The sequence below is a fragment of the Lepidochelys olivacea genome (assembly GCF_965140295.1).
Source record: "Lepidochelys olivacea isolate rLepOli2 genome assembly, chromosome: 7".
Taxonomy (NCBI): Eukaryota; Metazoa; Chordata; order Testudines; family Cheloniidae; genus Lepidochelys; species Lepidochelys olivacea.
In genome coordinates, this window is record NC_140417.1 from 125,629,899 (window position 1) to 125,644,685 (window position 14,787).

General features: G+C 60.4%; 1 protein-coding gene across 6 annotated transcripts in view; it reads left to right on the forward strand.

Moving 5' to 3' along the window:
* R3HCC1L (R3H domain and coiled-coil containing 1 like) overlaps positions 1-5,051 on the forward strand; it is a 54,385-nt gene extending 49,334 nt beyond the window's left edge. For 5 of the 6 annotated variants that reach the window (XM_084635640.1, XM_084635643.1, XM_084635641.1 and 2 more), the window contains exons 4-7: positions 251-321; positions 979-1,074; positions 1,637-1,777; positions 4,176-5,051. In XM_084635640.1, the coding sequence (XP_084491766.1) occupies positions 251-321; positions 979-1,074; positions 1,637-1,777; positions 4,176-4,231 (364 nt within the window). In that variant the 3' untranslated portion in view covers positions 4,232-5,051. Of the gene's footprint in view, positions 1-230; positions 322-978; positions 1,075-1,636; positions 1,778-4,175 lie in introns of those variants that run through there. The other variant, XR_014712566.1, reaches the window with a different exon arrangement.
* Positions 5,052-14,787: the final 9,736 nt, after the last annotated feature.

Below are 14,787 nucleotides of genomic sequence, written 5' to 3' on the forward strand. Positions count from 1 at the left end.
TTGCACGCCCCCGAGATGGCCACAGGGCTCTGGATCGAGGCCTTCCCCAGCCAGTTCCCGCTCCTGCCCGCTGAGCCTCTGGGCTCTGCCTGTCCTCCCTCCCGAAATGGCGCTGCAGAAAGTGCTCCAGCCTTGTCTAGCCCCTCCCCAGGGTCCCTGTCCTTGGCGGCCCCGGTGCCCCCTGTCCTTCGCCCCCACGGTGCTGATGCCATCGATGCCTCATATTTCAGCTGCTCGCTCTCCCTGGCAGGAAAAAAGGCTTTGACATCAAATGGGTGGACGACACGCACGCACTGGGCATCTTCTCCAGCCCCATTGCAGGTACGTGCACCTCCAGAGCTGGGGCGGGTGCAGCTGTGAGGCTCCTGGGTAAAGTCCTGCCCATTGCTGGTGCCCAGGCTGGAGTCTCTGCTGAAGGAGCAGCCTGGGTGAGATGGGCAGTGCTGTGTCCACCCGCTCGCCCCCAGGGTGCTAGGCACTGGGCTCCGTGTGCTGGCCACAGGGCTGGCTGACCTGCCTGGGCTCCTGCTGGGATGGGCAGGGCTGTGGATCAGCGACTGGCAGACAGCCAAGCGATTCTGTTAGTCGAGGCTGGCCGCTGAGACTGCCAGCTGTGGCTGCTGGGGTGTTCTTGGGTGTGCCCTCCCCCCACCTGGCACAGCCTGGGGCTGGTTTCGTTGCTCTGCTGTTGCCTGTGGGGCGTGGGGAGGCTGGGTCCAGGTGCCCCGGCACTGGTCTCCGGGTGGGCATGGGCTGCTCGGGCATGGGCATGGCACAGAAATGGGACCTTGCCCGGCGTGCTCCTTTTCCCTTACCGCAAGGGCAGGCTGGGCACGGCACTGCTGAGCCTGGGGGCCAAGGAGCTGGGAGAGCCCTGTTGGTCCCTGTTCTCAGGGCTTGCCCGGCAGGCTCCCCGGCTCTTGGTGCAGCTCCCTTGGGGGTCCCTCCCTGACTCTGGCCCCCGCCCTCTTCCCGCAGCGCGCGACGCCCTGAGCAGCAGGCACGTGATGGTGAAGACCCGGCCCCTGGCGCAAGGCACAAGAGCAGCCAAAGCCAAAGCCAGGGCTTGTGCTGGTGAGTGCGGAGGGGGGCAACCTCCCCATCCCAGCTGCTGGGCTCCAGGAGTGGAGTCATCACATGGGAATGCTGCTGCAAGGGTCTGGGGCCGTGCAGCACCCGGATCGCGGCTCAACTGGCCCACGGGCAGGGCAGTGTTGGAGCCAGGAGAGAGCTGTACCTCCCCCGTGCTGTGCTCAGAGTGCCCTGCAGGGTCAGGGTGCGTGGGACTGGCCATGGATGCCAGCGTCTGGTTCGGTCTGCCGTGATCCCCTGGGAACAGGTGGCTGCTTGCTCCAGGCCCGGTGCTAAGTGGCCTGGCACAGGGAGGACAGCTGCCTGCATGGCCCAGAGCAGGGAGGTGCCCACGGGGCGGGGACCGGACAGGGAGCAGGGCTAGGAATCATCTGGCCCCAGTGCAGCCAGCCGCATGGGGGAGCCCACTGCAGACAGGGCCTTGGCGTCTGGCAGCGATCACAGTGTGGGGCGGGTTAGCGCTCCCCACAGCCAGGCCTGGGACACGCGTCCCTGCTAGCTCCGTGCTGCAGTCCCTGGGGTGATGGCTATCTCCTCTCTCCAGACTTCCTGCAGCCAGCGAAAGAGCGTCCGGAGACGTCTGCGGCCCTGGCCCGGAGGCTGGTGATCGGAGCCCTCGGAGTGCGGAGCAACCAGAGCCGAGCCGAGCGCGAGGCCGAGCGCAAGAAGCTGCAGGAGGCCCGAGGTTGGCTCCTAGCTGCTGCTTTCCTGCTGCTTTCCTTCATCCCTGCAGCCTGGGCTGTTCGGCTTGCAGGCGCTGGGGGTGTCACGTCGGGGCAGTGGGGGCATGCAGGGGTTTCTCAGCCATCTGCTGCCCGCTGCCCGATTGCTGCTGCTGGCTGTTCAGGGAGAGCCTGGCCCAGGCCTCGCTGTCTGCTTGTGGAGAGCCGTCAGGCTGGCTGGCTGCACCTGCAGCCACGCTGGGATCTGTGCTTGCGTGGGAGAACCCGGGGGGCTGCAGGCGCTGCGGGAAGCAGTGCTGGTGTTCAGTGCTCTTCACTAGGGGGCGGCTGAGCCCTGACCCTGGGCCTTGCCCCCAATTCGGGCCCTATCCCAGGCATTCTGGCCAAATTCCCTCTGTGGAAAGTAAATCCCCCTGCCGTTTGTGGGGGGGGGTTAGGCATTGGCCCCAGCCCACCCCAGAGGCGGCTGCAGCTTCGTGGGTGGGGAAGTGCGGGCGGAGCGGCTGGTGAAAGGCTGTGGCACAGTGGTGCTGGGCAGCGTTGGTTAGATGCCAGTTTGTGCTACGCCCTGGCCCTTGGCCGCTCTGGGAGTTGGGCAAGCAGTGAGACCGGGCAGCGGAGCCCCACGACCAGCCCCTGCGCTTCAGCTCCATGCCCACCTCGTTCCTGGCACAGCTTGGTGCTGCCAGGACATGGGCCAGGCTTTGGGCAAATGCTGCCCACATGGCCAGTCCGGGCACTCCTTCCCTCCCCACACGGGGATGCAGGGTTGGTGGGGAAGCCATTCCCCCAGCTCACTGGCCAAGCTGCCTGGCTCCTAGCCCCGCCGGGGGCCGCTCTGTGCTGCTTCACAGACCAGAGCACGGTGGGGCAGGAACAAATCCTGGGTCCTGCCTCGTGTAACCCCAGCAGGCCCCACACTTGCATTTGGTGAGTCCCTGGGGCTGGTGGCTCCCGCAGATTGTCCAGTGGCTCCTGGCCCTGCCCGCCCAGGGCTGCACACTCCTGCCCCCGTCCTGGCTTAGCCTGCTCCACCAGCCCTCCTCCCACGTCAGCACTGCCCAGCCTGGCTCCTTTCTGCCCTGCCCCATCTGTCGCTGGGTGCGTGCGCTGGGTGAGGTTGGCCCAGGGCATTGTGCAGTGCCAGCTCCTCTCTGGTCCTGCCCGCAGCTTTCCCCTCGCTCTGAGGCGGGGTCCCTGTGCCATGGTGCCCTCACCCGCCACTTGCTGGTGCTTGCAGCCCCTCCCCCATTTAGTGCCTGCTGCAAATCTCATTGCCTGTCTTGGCTAGCTCCGGGAGAACGATGGTGGGGCCTGTTCCCTGCAGTGCCCCCCGGGCCTTGCCCAGCTCAGCCCTTTGTTGCTGGTTGAAGGGGGAGCGCTCTGCCTGGGGGTGTGCAGGCAGCTCTGGGAAGGGGGAGCGGGTTCTCCACCCCAGGACCTGTCTTCGGCTCCACGGTTTGCAGCCCCTCTACAGCCCCACCTGGGGCAGCATCTGGCAATCGGCTGGGCTGCTGGGCAGAGCCTGCTGCAGGCTGTCAGTCTGCCCGGCCCCCTCTGGCAGGCATGGCAGCTGGCTCGCGGCCCTCCAGCTGCAACGGCCAGATAACCGGTGATGGAGCGAGCCGGGCGGGCCAGGAAACAGACCGAGTGTAACAAGGTCACGGTGAATGTCCAGAGCGTGTCTGTCTGTCGTGAGCATGGAACGGGCCAGGAGATTAACCCTTACCTGTCTGCCTGCCACGAGAGCACTCTGCCATTCGTGGTGTGCCCATGTGTGCCTGCCTGCCCATGCAGACCCTCGCCCCCTGCCCAGGCCCCCTCCCTCCTGCCCACTTGTGGGGTGGTGTTAGTGCTCTCTGGGACTAGGAGTCCCTGCCACTCTTACCCAGGGCATGATGGTGCTGTGGGGGGGGGCACAGTGGCAGGGAAAAGCCTGGAGCTGAGCAGAGACCTCCCATTCCTGTGGGTCCACCCCACTGCGCCCCTCGGAATAGCTGAGTGAGGGGCCCCCTCAGGCCAGGGGCAACTGCCCTCCCCACCTGCCTCTGGCAGCAGGTGCATTTCTCCTGGGCTGCAGGGATCAGCTCGTGCCACTAGGTGGAGCCCAAGCAGCGCGCTCGGTGTGGGGCACCAGAGCCAGCTCACAGGTGGGGGTGACAGACAGGCTGGGAGCTCCCAGGCCCCCCTTTCCGGCCCTCTGCCTCACTGCTCTCAGCCCCGAGAGCCCCTGCCCGTCTAGTGGACGGCCTGGGAGGGGTGCTGCAGTAGGGTAGCAGGAGCGGGGGGCATGGGACATGGAACACGCTGTGGCTGGGACAGCCCGGGGCTGGTGCGGGCCCTTGCTCGGAACCCAGGGGCCTGGAGCCAAGCTTCACCCTCCCTCCCTTGTCTCTGCAGAGAGAAAGCGCCTGGAGAACAAGCAGCGGGAGGACATCTGGGAAGGCCGGGACTGAGCCAGGGCTGCAGCGGAGACGACCGGAGCACCCAGGGCTGCTGGCAGGCACATGATGGGGGGCACTGTGGTGCCATGGGTTTCAGATGCCAGTGCAGCCCAGTGCCAGCTGCACCCACGCAGGCTGGCCAGGCTGTGTCAGAGGGGGGAAGGGGAGAGGCCTGTCTGGAGCCTGGCGCGGGGGAAGCGGGGTCTGGCTGACAAAACACAGCAGCTGTTTGTATTAGGACTCTTAGTGGGGGAGCCTGGCAGGCCCTGCCGCCGGCTGTGTGCACCCCTGGAGGGGTGTGGGGGCTGGCAGGCCCTGCTGCCAGCTGTGTGCACCCTGGAAGGGGGCCTTGGCCTGCCCCGTCCCCGTCCCTTGCCCTTTGAGACCCTGGAGTACAGGGAGTCAGTGATCTGGGGCAGGAAGGGTTTGAACGCTGGGCTGGGGCAGCGAGAGCTCAGCTGAGTCTGGTGGCTGTGCCCTGTGCCTGGCACTGCCCAGGCTATGCTGGTGCTGGGTAACGCTGTCCTGACACACTGGCTGCAGCCTCGTTTGCTGCTGGGAACATGGCCTCCAGGCTGCCCAGCTCGCTCTCAAGATGGTAACCCCCTTGCTCCCTGCAGCAGCCTGGACCATGCAAACAGCCCTAGGCAGCGGGAGGGGATTTTGCAGGACTCTGCGTGAGCTGTGCTTTGGTGAGCCATGCCGTGCTGTGCTGTGCCGAGCCGAGCCAACGCAGCCTGGGGGCGTGCCAAGCATGAGTGAGTGAGAAGCCGTGTGAGATGGAGATTCCCTGTCCTTTATTTTGCTATTAAATTGCCTGGGTTTTACACTGCCCAGAGGCTCCGGGCTGCAGATCTCTGTACTTACCCCTCGTAACCCTGGCAAAGGAGTGATATGGGGGGCAGAGGGAGCTACGCTCCCTTGCAACTGGCCGTCTCAGCACCTGGAGAGGCTGTTTAGGACAGTGGCAGAAGTGCTGGAGCTGGGTATTCCTGGTGAAATGGTCAGTAGTGAAATGGTTAATGTATGGACATTTAACACAGTATTAGGTTTCAGAGTGAACAGCTTCAACGCGATGGGCTCAGACTGGCATTGCAGGGTCAGGTTCTCGCGGGGAGGGCGTGGCGCTGTAAGGGCGGGAGCCCCCCGTGCCATGCACTGGGAGTCAGGGGTACCGTTCTGCCTGCAGAGCACACAGCAGGTGCGCACCGGAGACCTTTTGCACTGCCCGGGCATCTCTCCTGCCCTGTGGGATGGGGCCTGGACAGCAAGGGGTTAACAATGTCAACCTGAATGAGAGGCGAGACAGGCAGGCACTGGGGAACCCTCCCTCCCTCAGCACTTGGAGCCGCTGGCTGCCCTGGCCCCTGGCCTAGCTGGCCCCTGGCCCGGCCCTGCCCTGCCCTGCCCTGGCTACTGCACCAGTTCGGGTCCCACATGCCACTTTCCTGAACGTTTTTATAGAAAACCCAAACCCTTTCTGCTCAGTCACTCTGAGAAGGAGCCCCAGGGCTGCGGTCCGTGCGCAGGGTCCTGCAGGCTGCGGGGCCGCTGAGACGCCTCCCGGGTACCTTGGGAAACGGGACAGTTTCAAGGGGATTTCAGTCAGACCCTCCTGGTGTTTCCCAGCCAGGACCCGGCCCCAGGAGGTCCCACCTAGGATGGGGCACTGGGGAAGTTGGGGCCTGCTGGGAAGCTTCCCTACAAGCTGGTCCCATCTCAGAGCTCTGTGAGCGCCGGGCCGGGCTGTCACGGGCTCTCAGGTCGTGCCCACTCCTGGCCCGTACAGTCCCTGGGGAAACCCCTTCAGTGTGACAGCCCTTCTCAGGGGTCCACTCTTTCTCGGAAGCCCCTCTGCCTCCTGGAGCCGCACCTCTCTGAGCCTTAGCCCACCTGTCTCTCGGCGTGGGCCCCTCAGGGAGTCCACTCACTCTGGAGCCCTGGAGCCTCCACTCCCAGAGGGAATAATGCCCCCTGTTCTCTAGACCAGAGCGACTATCAGCTGGCGTCAAACAGGAGGGTTTATTGAGCGTCTGAACACAATACAGGAAACTCTCAGGGCTATCAGGCCTGGCCTCCCTCAGCACAGCACATCCAAGTCTCCCCTGCATCCAGGGGAGTTCTGCTTGCTCCCTTTCTCCAGCCCTGAGCCCCCCTGCTGCCCAGCTGGGCATCCAATATCACCGACCCCAAGCCCCCCTCTGTCCATTGTCTTCTCTCCAGGTAAACAGGGTCACCTGGGCCTCCTCCGTCCTCTGGCCCCCTCTGGCCAGACTGGCTGGTCAGGTCACCGGGGTCCTCTCTCTGCAGCCCATTGTCCTCCCACTGGGCAGAACGAGCTGTGACTCCCGAGCTGGGCCTCCAGGTCCCCAGTCGCTGGGGTTTCCATTCTCCAGGCCATTGGCCGGGGTCCCAAGTTCCCTCGCTAGTCCTGTGTCCTAACAAACCCCCTCTCCCATCCCCTCGTTAAACCAGTAACACCCAGGGACACTGAGTCCCACCCCTTCGGCATGCAAACCATTGACAAAACCAAGAAAATCCCCCCCTTTGTCGCACGGGCCCGCTCGGGGGCTCCTGGGGGAACGTGGCCGGCGGGCAAGCAGGCGGGGCACCCTGCCTCTGAAGGAACGGCTCCAGCAGTGAGCTGGCAGCCGCTGTGCCCTGTGACCACCGCGTCCCGTAAATAGCAGCCAACACTTAGTGCAGCACGAGCGTCGGCTTCCGCCTCTGTCAGAAAGGTCACGGGCTGGTTTCCGGGCACTTGGCCACGGAGCAGCCCCAAACAAGGGGCCGTGTGTGCTGTGTGCACAGGGGAGGAGAGCGGTCGAGAGCCCTGGCACTGAGCTGGGTCTGGACCTGGGCAGCAGGGACCTCGGGGGAGCAGCTCCACCGACTCCTGCTCCTGCTGGGCCCAGCTCTAGCTGGATGCAGCTGCCAGGGCTGGGGATGGGTGCTGGCAGTGCCCAGAGGGCCGGGGGAGGTGAGGGCTGCTGTGCCAAGAGGTGCTGCCTGGGGCCCGAAGGCGGCAAGGGGCAGTGGGCACCATGCTCCTGCTGCCACTGTGGGGGGGCACATCTCCCCCGAGCGCCCTGGCAGGGCTAAGGGGGCAGTGAAGGCAGCCCAGGTGGAGGCCCTGCTGCGCTCTCCCAGGGACTCTGGCCATGTGCAGGGCCTGGCCGCTGCACCGAGTGTCAGGAAGGTGCAGGTCCCAAGGACGCCCTCCTGGCAGGAATGTGCTGGCCTCCTGCCCAGAACAGCGGGGTGTGCCCTGTCTAGGAAGGGGCAGACGCAGCCCCTCTGTGGGACGTGTCATGTGGGCAGCATTCCGGGACATGGGCGGGCAGGCGGGTGGCTTCCTGCCCAGCACCATGGGACCTGCTTTTCCTGGCGCTCGCAGTAGCTCTAACCACCTGCCAGCCTTGGGCCCCTCCTGCTCCTTGGAAACAGCTTCCTTCTGCTCTGAGCTGCTGCTTGTCCCTGGATGGCAGATGTGGCCTGGCAGGGAGCCTAAGGTTCCTCTGCCCCATTCATACCATGCTGCCCTTGGGAGACAGGACCCACGTGGGGATGGGGCCGGACCCACGTGGGGATGGGGCCGGTCCCACTGCCCCCAGGAGCCCTGGACTGGGCTTCTTGGGTGACCTGCCCATGGACCCCATTTCCCCAGCCCGTCAGGCCGGGCGCTCATGCCCTGCCCAGGGCATTGTGCCCCCAGCAAGAGACGCGTCTGTCTGTCTAGCAGGACGGCAGCTCCTGGTCCAGGGGCAGGGAGTTCACGCAGCCCCTGGCTCACCTGGGCAGTGCTGTTCCCTTCACTCAGCCCCTAGCAATGCCCTTAGCCGCCCCCTTGTCCGTGTGTCCTGAGCTGGGCTGACAGCAGCCAGATGCCCTGCCTTGTGTCAGGCTCTATTTACTGTCCAGCATGTCTCCTGATGTTTGTCTCTTCTGGACGTTAAACAGCCATGCCCCATGGCCTCTCTCCCCCCAGGTCCTGTAGAGGTGACTGGGAGAGGAAGATGGGGCTGGGGGATCTCTGGAAACTTACCCTCTTCCCTGCACTGCCCCTGAGGCTCTGGCACGGGCCCCTGTCCGAGGTAGGTACTGGGCTCGAGGGACTGTTAGTCTGACCCAGTCTGGCCATGCTCATGGTCTGCTGTAACCTTTCTGAGCAGAGGCTCTGAGAACTGAGCAGATGGCCAGCCGTGGGCACTGCTGCCCTTCAGTGACATCATCGCGCTTTCCATCCCATTCGTTACCCACCCTAACCATGGGGCCGTGTGGCTGGCAGCTGCTGCCCCATCAGCAGCTTGCACAGAGCTGGCCAGAGCCATGCTCTCGTCTCTTCTCGGAGCGGCTTCAATTCATCTAGAACCAGGCAATGGGTGTGAACGGTTCCTGGTTTACTGCGCGCTTGCCGGCACCAAATTTCAGCTGCCGTCGTGCTGCCACCTCCCCTCACTCGGCCCCCAGCCCGCTCTGGGCCCGACGACCCGAACTACCGCTGGGGCCTTGGGCAATGAGCAGGGGGCTGGACTAGATGACCTCCTGAGGTCCCTTCCAACCCTGATATTCTGTGAATGTGGCCCCCTCCTTTACCAGCCGCTTTCCCAGCTCCTTGGCAGCAGTGCGCGTGGCCGGCCCGCTCCTTGGGCTGCCGGACGCTGCTCACTGTGTGACCGTGTTCAGTGTCAGCCAAGCTTGACGCCTGGGCACCTGCACAGAAGTGTCAGCCGGCGCCGCCAGGACCAGGGCAGGGGCATAAGTCAGTTTGTCCATGTGAAAGAATTCATACAGCCCTGCACTGGAGAGGCTAGGGGGAGAGGCGTCACCCTGCTGCCAGGGATGTGCCTTTTGCCCTCCCTGCAATCCGGCCACATCTGGATCTGAAAAACCCCTGTTCACATGGGTGCCAGAGACCTGCTAGCCCTGGCCTAGAGTCCAGGATTCCTGGCTGTCTGCATTCTTCTGCGGTCCAAGCTGTGAACCCCCAGCAAAGTGTGTGTCTCACCTGTGCCATTGTCTGGCCCACAGGGAGGATGACAACCTACTACTGCTGTCAGTTACTCAGTTAGCTCAAGCGGCAGACCTGTGTGCGATGGCCCTGAAGGTCTGCTGCCCCAGACGGGTGTCAATATAGGGCGGTGTGATAGAATTTGTGGGTTTCTCAGTTTGCTTTTGTAAAAAGCCAATAATGACACACACAGTGAAAGTGCAGTGAGGGGCCGTCCCGCACTCCAAGCGGGACCGTGGGTGGCCTGTGCAAAGTTTGCAGATGACACAAAAATGGTGGAGTGGCGAGCAAGGGCAGGGTGCGTGTACAGCGTGACTGCACGAGCTGGATTCCTGGGAACAACGTGAGCGTTAAATGCAGTCGCATGCAAGGTGCTAAGGCTGGGAACCAGGCATAGGGGTCAGGCTGCCCGGCTGGCAGGCGGTGGCCTGGAAAGCAGTGACTCAGGAGAGGACTGGGGGGGCATGAACCCAATGGACCAGGGCTCCCAGCAGGGCCCTGCAGCGAAGAGGAGCGTGAACCGCGCTGTGTCCCTGGGGAGTGGCAGTCGGAGCAGGGAGGGGCCGTTACCTCCGTATAGTGCCGTAGGGAGCCGTTTGGGGAGGGAGTAACCCACAGGGGAGGGCATTGGGCCCCCAGGCCGGCTCCTCACCCCCTGCAGTCCTGGAGTCGCTCTGGCCACGGGCACTGCCGGCCAGCAGCTGTAAGTGGTGCGGGGCCTTTGCTGTGCCCCTGGCTGCACAATGGCCTTTGTGTGTCCTGCCCCTGGCACAATGGGGCACAGCCAGTGGGGAAGGCCCAGCAGGGCTGGGGCAGTGGCAGGGAGAAGGCCAGAGGCCCTGGCTGTCCCCAGGGCTGCTCCTTTGTTTAGGGGTTGAGGGTGCAGCTGCCCAGTTGGGTGGAGCCGGGTGCAGGCACCCCATTGCCCATGGCAGCTCCAGCTGGGGTGCGGCAGAGGAGGGGTCCTGGCTTTGGGCTGTTGCTGCTACAGGCTACCTGGGCCAGAGCCAGTCGGCTGGGCACCCTGTGTGGCTGCAGGAGAGTGGGGGAGCTATGGGGGGGCTGCCGAGGGCTGGGGTGGGGGATTGCTTCCTGTGTGGCTGCAGGGGCCTGGTCCCCAAGTCCCAGGACAGGCGTGTGCCCACACACTCGTCTTGCTGAGCTGACAGCTCTCTGTCTCTGTCCCCTGCAGGCTCTACCGCCCCCGCTCCCCAGCCCCAGCTTTGGGACTAGGGCAACAGGTGCCTCCCTCCACACCCCCCCACCATGCCACAGGGGCGGGCAGCTCCCTAGAGATCAAGACCAGAAGTGACCCCTGTGATCAGTCCAGCTGCACAGGGCAAAGCCCCCCCCCGCCCTGATGTAACGCTGGTCTGGGGGAAAGAGGAGGGGCACCTGTGTGATGAAGTGGGACTGTTCTTAATGGTTCCTCTGAATAGTGTGGGGGTGCCTCAGTTTCCCCTAGGCAGTTCTTAAGTATCTAGGGGGTGGGGTAAGGGTGTATGGTCATTGCAGAGCCCTAGAGGGCAGGTGTGTGCAGGGGTCTGGACACAGACAATGGCCGACACCCTGTGTCCTGGCAACTGATGGCCTGGGCCCTTCCCCCCTGCAAGGTGAGAGCTAAAGGGCTGGAGAACAAAGGAATCAGGTGCCCTCCTGGCCCAGGAAAGGGACAAAGCCCAGAGGAGGAGGGGCTGGAGGGATTTGCAGTTTGGGGCTGGCTGGGACATGGAGTGAAGGGCAGACGTGGTTGTCTGGCTCACTGCCCCCCAAAATGGACCCAGCTGAGGGGTCCTGTTCTCTGTACCTACAAGCTCTGTGTTAGACCATGTTCCTGTCGTCTAATAAACCTTCTGTGTTACTGGCTGGCTGAGAGTCACATCTGACTGCGAAGTTGCGGGACAGGACCCTCTGGCTTCCCCAGGACCCTGCCTGGGCGGACTCGCTGTGGGAAGCACACGGAGGGGCAGAGGAGGCTGAATGCTCCGAGGTCAGACCCAGGAAGGTGGAAGCTGTGTGAGCTGTGGGTCCTGAAGACAGGCTGCTCACAGGAAGAAGACTGCCCCAGAGTCCTGACTGGCTTCATGGGGAGCAGTTCCAGAGCATCTCCCAGGAACTTGGTGACAAGGGGTGCCTCAGTTTCCCCTATGCAGTTCTTAAGTCTCTAGGGGGTGGGATAAGGGGCTGTAATTGTTGCAGAGCAAAGGGCCAGGGTACGTAAATGGCCAACGCTCTGTCTCCTGTCCACTGATGGCCTGGGCCCTTCCCCCCTGCAAGGTGAGAGCTAAATAGATTCATAGATATCTAGGTCAGAATGGACCATTGTGATCATCTAGTCTGACCTCCTGCACAACGGAGGCCACAGAATTTCACCCACCCCTCCTGCAAAAAACCTCACACCTATATCTGTGCTACTGAAGTCCTCAAATCTTAGTTTAAAGACTTCAAGGAGCAGAAAATCCTCCAGCAAGTGACCCGTGCCCCATGCTACAGAGGAATGCGGAAAACCTCCAGGGCCTTCCAATCTGCCCTGGAGGAAAATTCCTTCCCGACCCCAAATATGGCGATCAGCTAAACCCTGAGCATATGGGCAAGATTCATCAGCCAGATACTACAGAAAATTCTTTCCTGGGTAACTCAGATCCCACCGCATCTAATATCCCATCACAGGCCATTGGGCCTATTTACCATGAATATTTAATTACCAAAACCATGTTATCCCATCATACCATCTCCTCCATAAACTTATCGAGTTTAATCTTAAAGCCAGATAGATCTTTTGCCCCCACTGCTTCCCTTGGAAGGGCTGTTCCAGAACTTCACTCCTCTGATGGTTAGAAACCTTTGTCTAATTTCTAGTCTAAATTTCCTGGTGGCCAGTTTATATCCATTTGTTCTTGTGTCCACATTGGTACTGAGCTTAAATAATTCCTCTTCCTCTCCGGTATTTATCCCTCTGATATATTTATAGAGAGCAATCCTATCTCCCCTCAACCTTTTTTTGGTTAGGCTAAACAAGCCAAGCTCCTTGAGTCTCCTTTCGTAAGACAAGTTTTCCATTCCTCGGATCATCCTAGTAGCCCTTCTCTGCACCTGTTCCAGTTTGAATTCATCCTTCTTAAAGATGGGAGACCAGAACTGCACACAGTATTCCAGGTGAGGTCTCACCAGTGCCTTGATAACGGTACTAAAACCTCCTTATCACTACTAGAAATACCTCTCCTGATGCATCCCAAGACCACATTAGCTTTTTTCACGGCCATATCACATTGGCGGCTCATAGTCATCCTATGATCAACCAATACTCCAAGGTCCTTCTCCTCCTCCGTTACTTCTAATTGATGCATCCCCAGCTTATAACTAAAATTCTTGTTATTAATCCCTAAATGCATGACCTTACACTTCTCACTATTAAATTTCATCCTATTACTAGTACTCCAGTTTACAAGGTCATCCAGATCTTCCTGTATGATATCCTGGTCCTTCTCTGTATTGGCAATATCTCCCAGCTTTGTATCATCCGCAAACTTTATTAGCACACTCCCACTTTTTGTGCCAAGGTCAGTAATAAAAAGATTAAATAAGATTGGTCCCAAAACCGATCCCTAAGGAACTCCACTGGTAACCTCCCTCCAGCCTGACAGTTCACCTTTCAGTAGGACCCGTTGTAGTCTCCCCTTTAACCAATTCCCTATCCACCTTTCAATTTTCCTGTTGATCCCCATCTTATCCAATTTAACTAATAATTCCCCATGTGGCACGGTATCAGATGCCTTACTGAAATCGAGGTAAATTAGATCCACTGCGTTTCCTTTGTCTAAAAGATCTGTTACCTTCTCAAAGAAGGAGATCAGGTTGGTTTGGCACGATCTACCTTTTGTAAAACCATGTTGTATTTTGTCCCATTTACTTCAATGTCCTTAACTACTTTTTCCTTCAAATTTTTCCCAAGACCTTGCCTACTACAGATGTCAAACTAACAGGCCTATAATTACCCAGATCGCTTTTCTTCCCTTTCTTAAAAATAGGAACTATGTTAGCAATGCTCCAATCATATGGTACAACCCCTGAGTTTACAGATTCATTAAAAACTCTTGCTAATGGGCTTGCAATTTTGGGTGCCAATTCCTTTAATATTCTTGGATAACGATTGTCTGGACCCCCCGATTTAGTCCCATTAAGCTGTTTGAGTTTTGCTTCTACCTCAAATATGGTAATGTCTACCTCCATCTCCTCATTCCCATTTGTCATGCTACCATTATCCCTAAGATCCTCTTTAGCCTTATTAAAGACTGAGGCAAAGTATTTGTTTAGATATTGGACCATGCCTAGATTATCCTTAACCTCCACTCCATCCTCAGTGTTAGTGGTCCCACTTCTTCTCTTGGTTTTCTTCTTACTGACATGGCTACAGAACCTTTTACTATTGGTTTTAATTCCCTTTGCAAGGTCCAACTCTACTTGACCTTTAGCCTGTCTCACTTTATCCCTACATGTTCTGACCTCAAGAAGGTACCTTTCCTTGCTGATCCCTCCCATCTTCCACTCCCTGTATGCTTTCTGCTTTTTCTTAATCACCTTAAAGGGTTGGAGAACAAAGGAATCAGGTGACCTCCTGGCCCAGGAAAGGAACAAAGCCCAGAGGAGGAGGGGCAGGAGGGAGTTTCAGTTTTGGGGCTGGCTGGGAAATGGAGTGAAGGGCAGACGGGTTGTCTGGCTCACTGCCCCCCAGAATGGACCCAGCTGAGGGGGTCCCGTTCTCTGCACCTACAAGCTCTGTGTTAGACCCTGTTCCTGTCGTCTAATAAACCTCCTGTTTTACTGGCTGGCTGAGAGCCATGTCTGACTGTGGAGTTATGGGGCAGAGGATGGGCAGACTCGCTGTGGGAAGCGCATGGAGGGGCAGAGGATGCTGAATGCTCCAAGGTCAGACCCAGGAAGGTGGAAGCCGGGTGAGCTGTGTGTCCTGCAGACAGGCTGCTCACAGAAAGGAGACTTCCCCAGAGTCCTGCCCGGCTTCATGGGGAGCAGTTCCAGAGCATTGCCCGGGGACTCCGTGATACCCCGCCACCGGGTCCGCTGGGCCGAGGGTTCATGGCTCACTGGTAAGGACGCACACAGCAGCACTGGTGTGAGTGGGGCTGGGTTCTGGGCTGCCATGGGTCAGTCTCTGCAAGACCTAGGTTCAGTGGTTGTTCCCCAGGCAGCTACTTCCAGCCTGTGATCACCCCACAACCTTGGTCAGGCTGCAGCCGCTCCATGAGCCCGAGCCCCCAAGGCAGGTTTCTCGGCCTTTAATCTGCCATGTGGCCCCCTCACCCGTTATCAGCCTCCTGCTCAGCCCCCCAGCCTCAGTGCCCCACTTTGCGCTGCCCCAGCGACCCGCTTGGCTCCGGCCCTCCAGCACCTCCGCCAGCCCTGGAGCCCCCCAGTCTCCTTGCCAGCCCCAGCACCCCACCCTTCGCCAGCCCTGGAGCCCCCCAGTCCCCATGCCAGCGCCCTGCCGTGGCCCCAGAGCCCCTGTGCCAGAGGCTCACATTCAGCTCGTTCCCCCCCA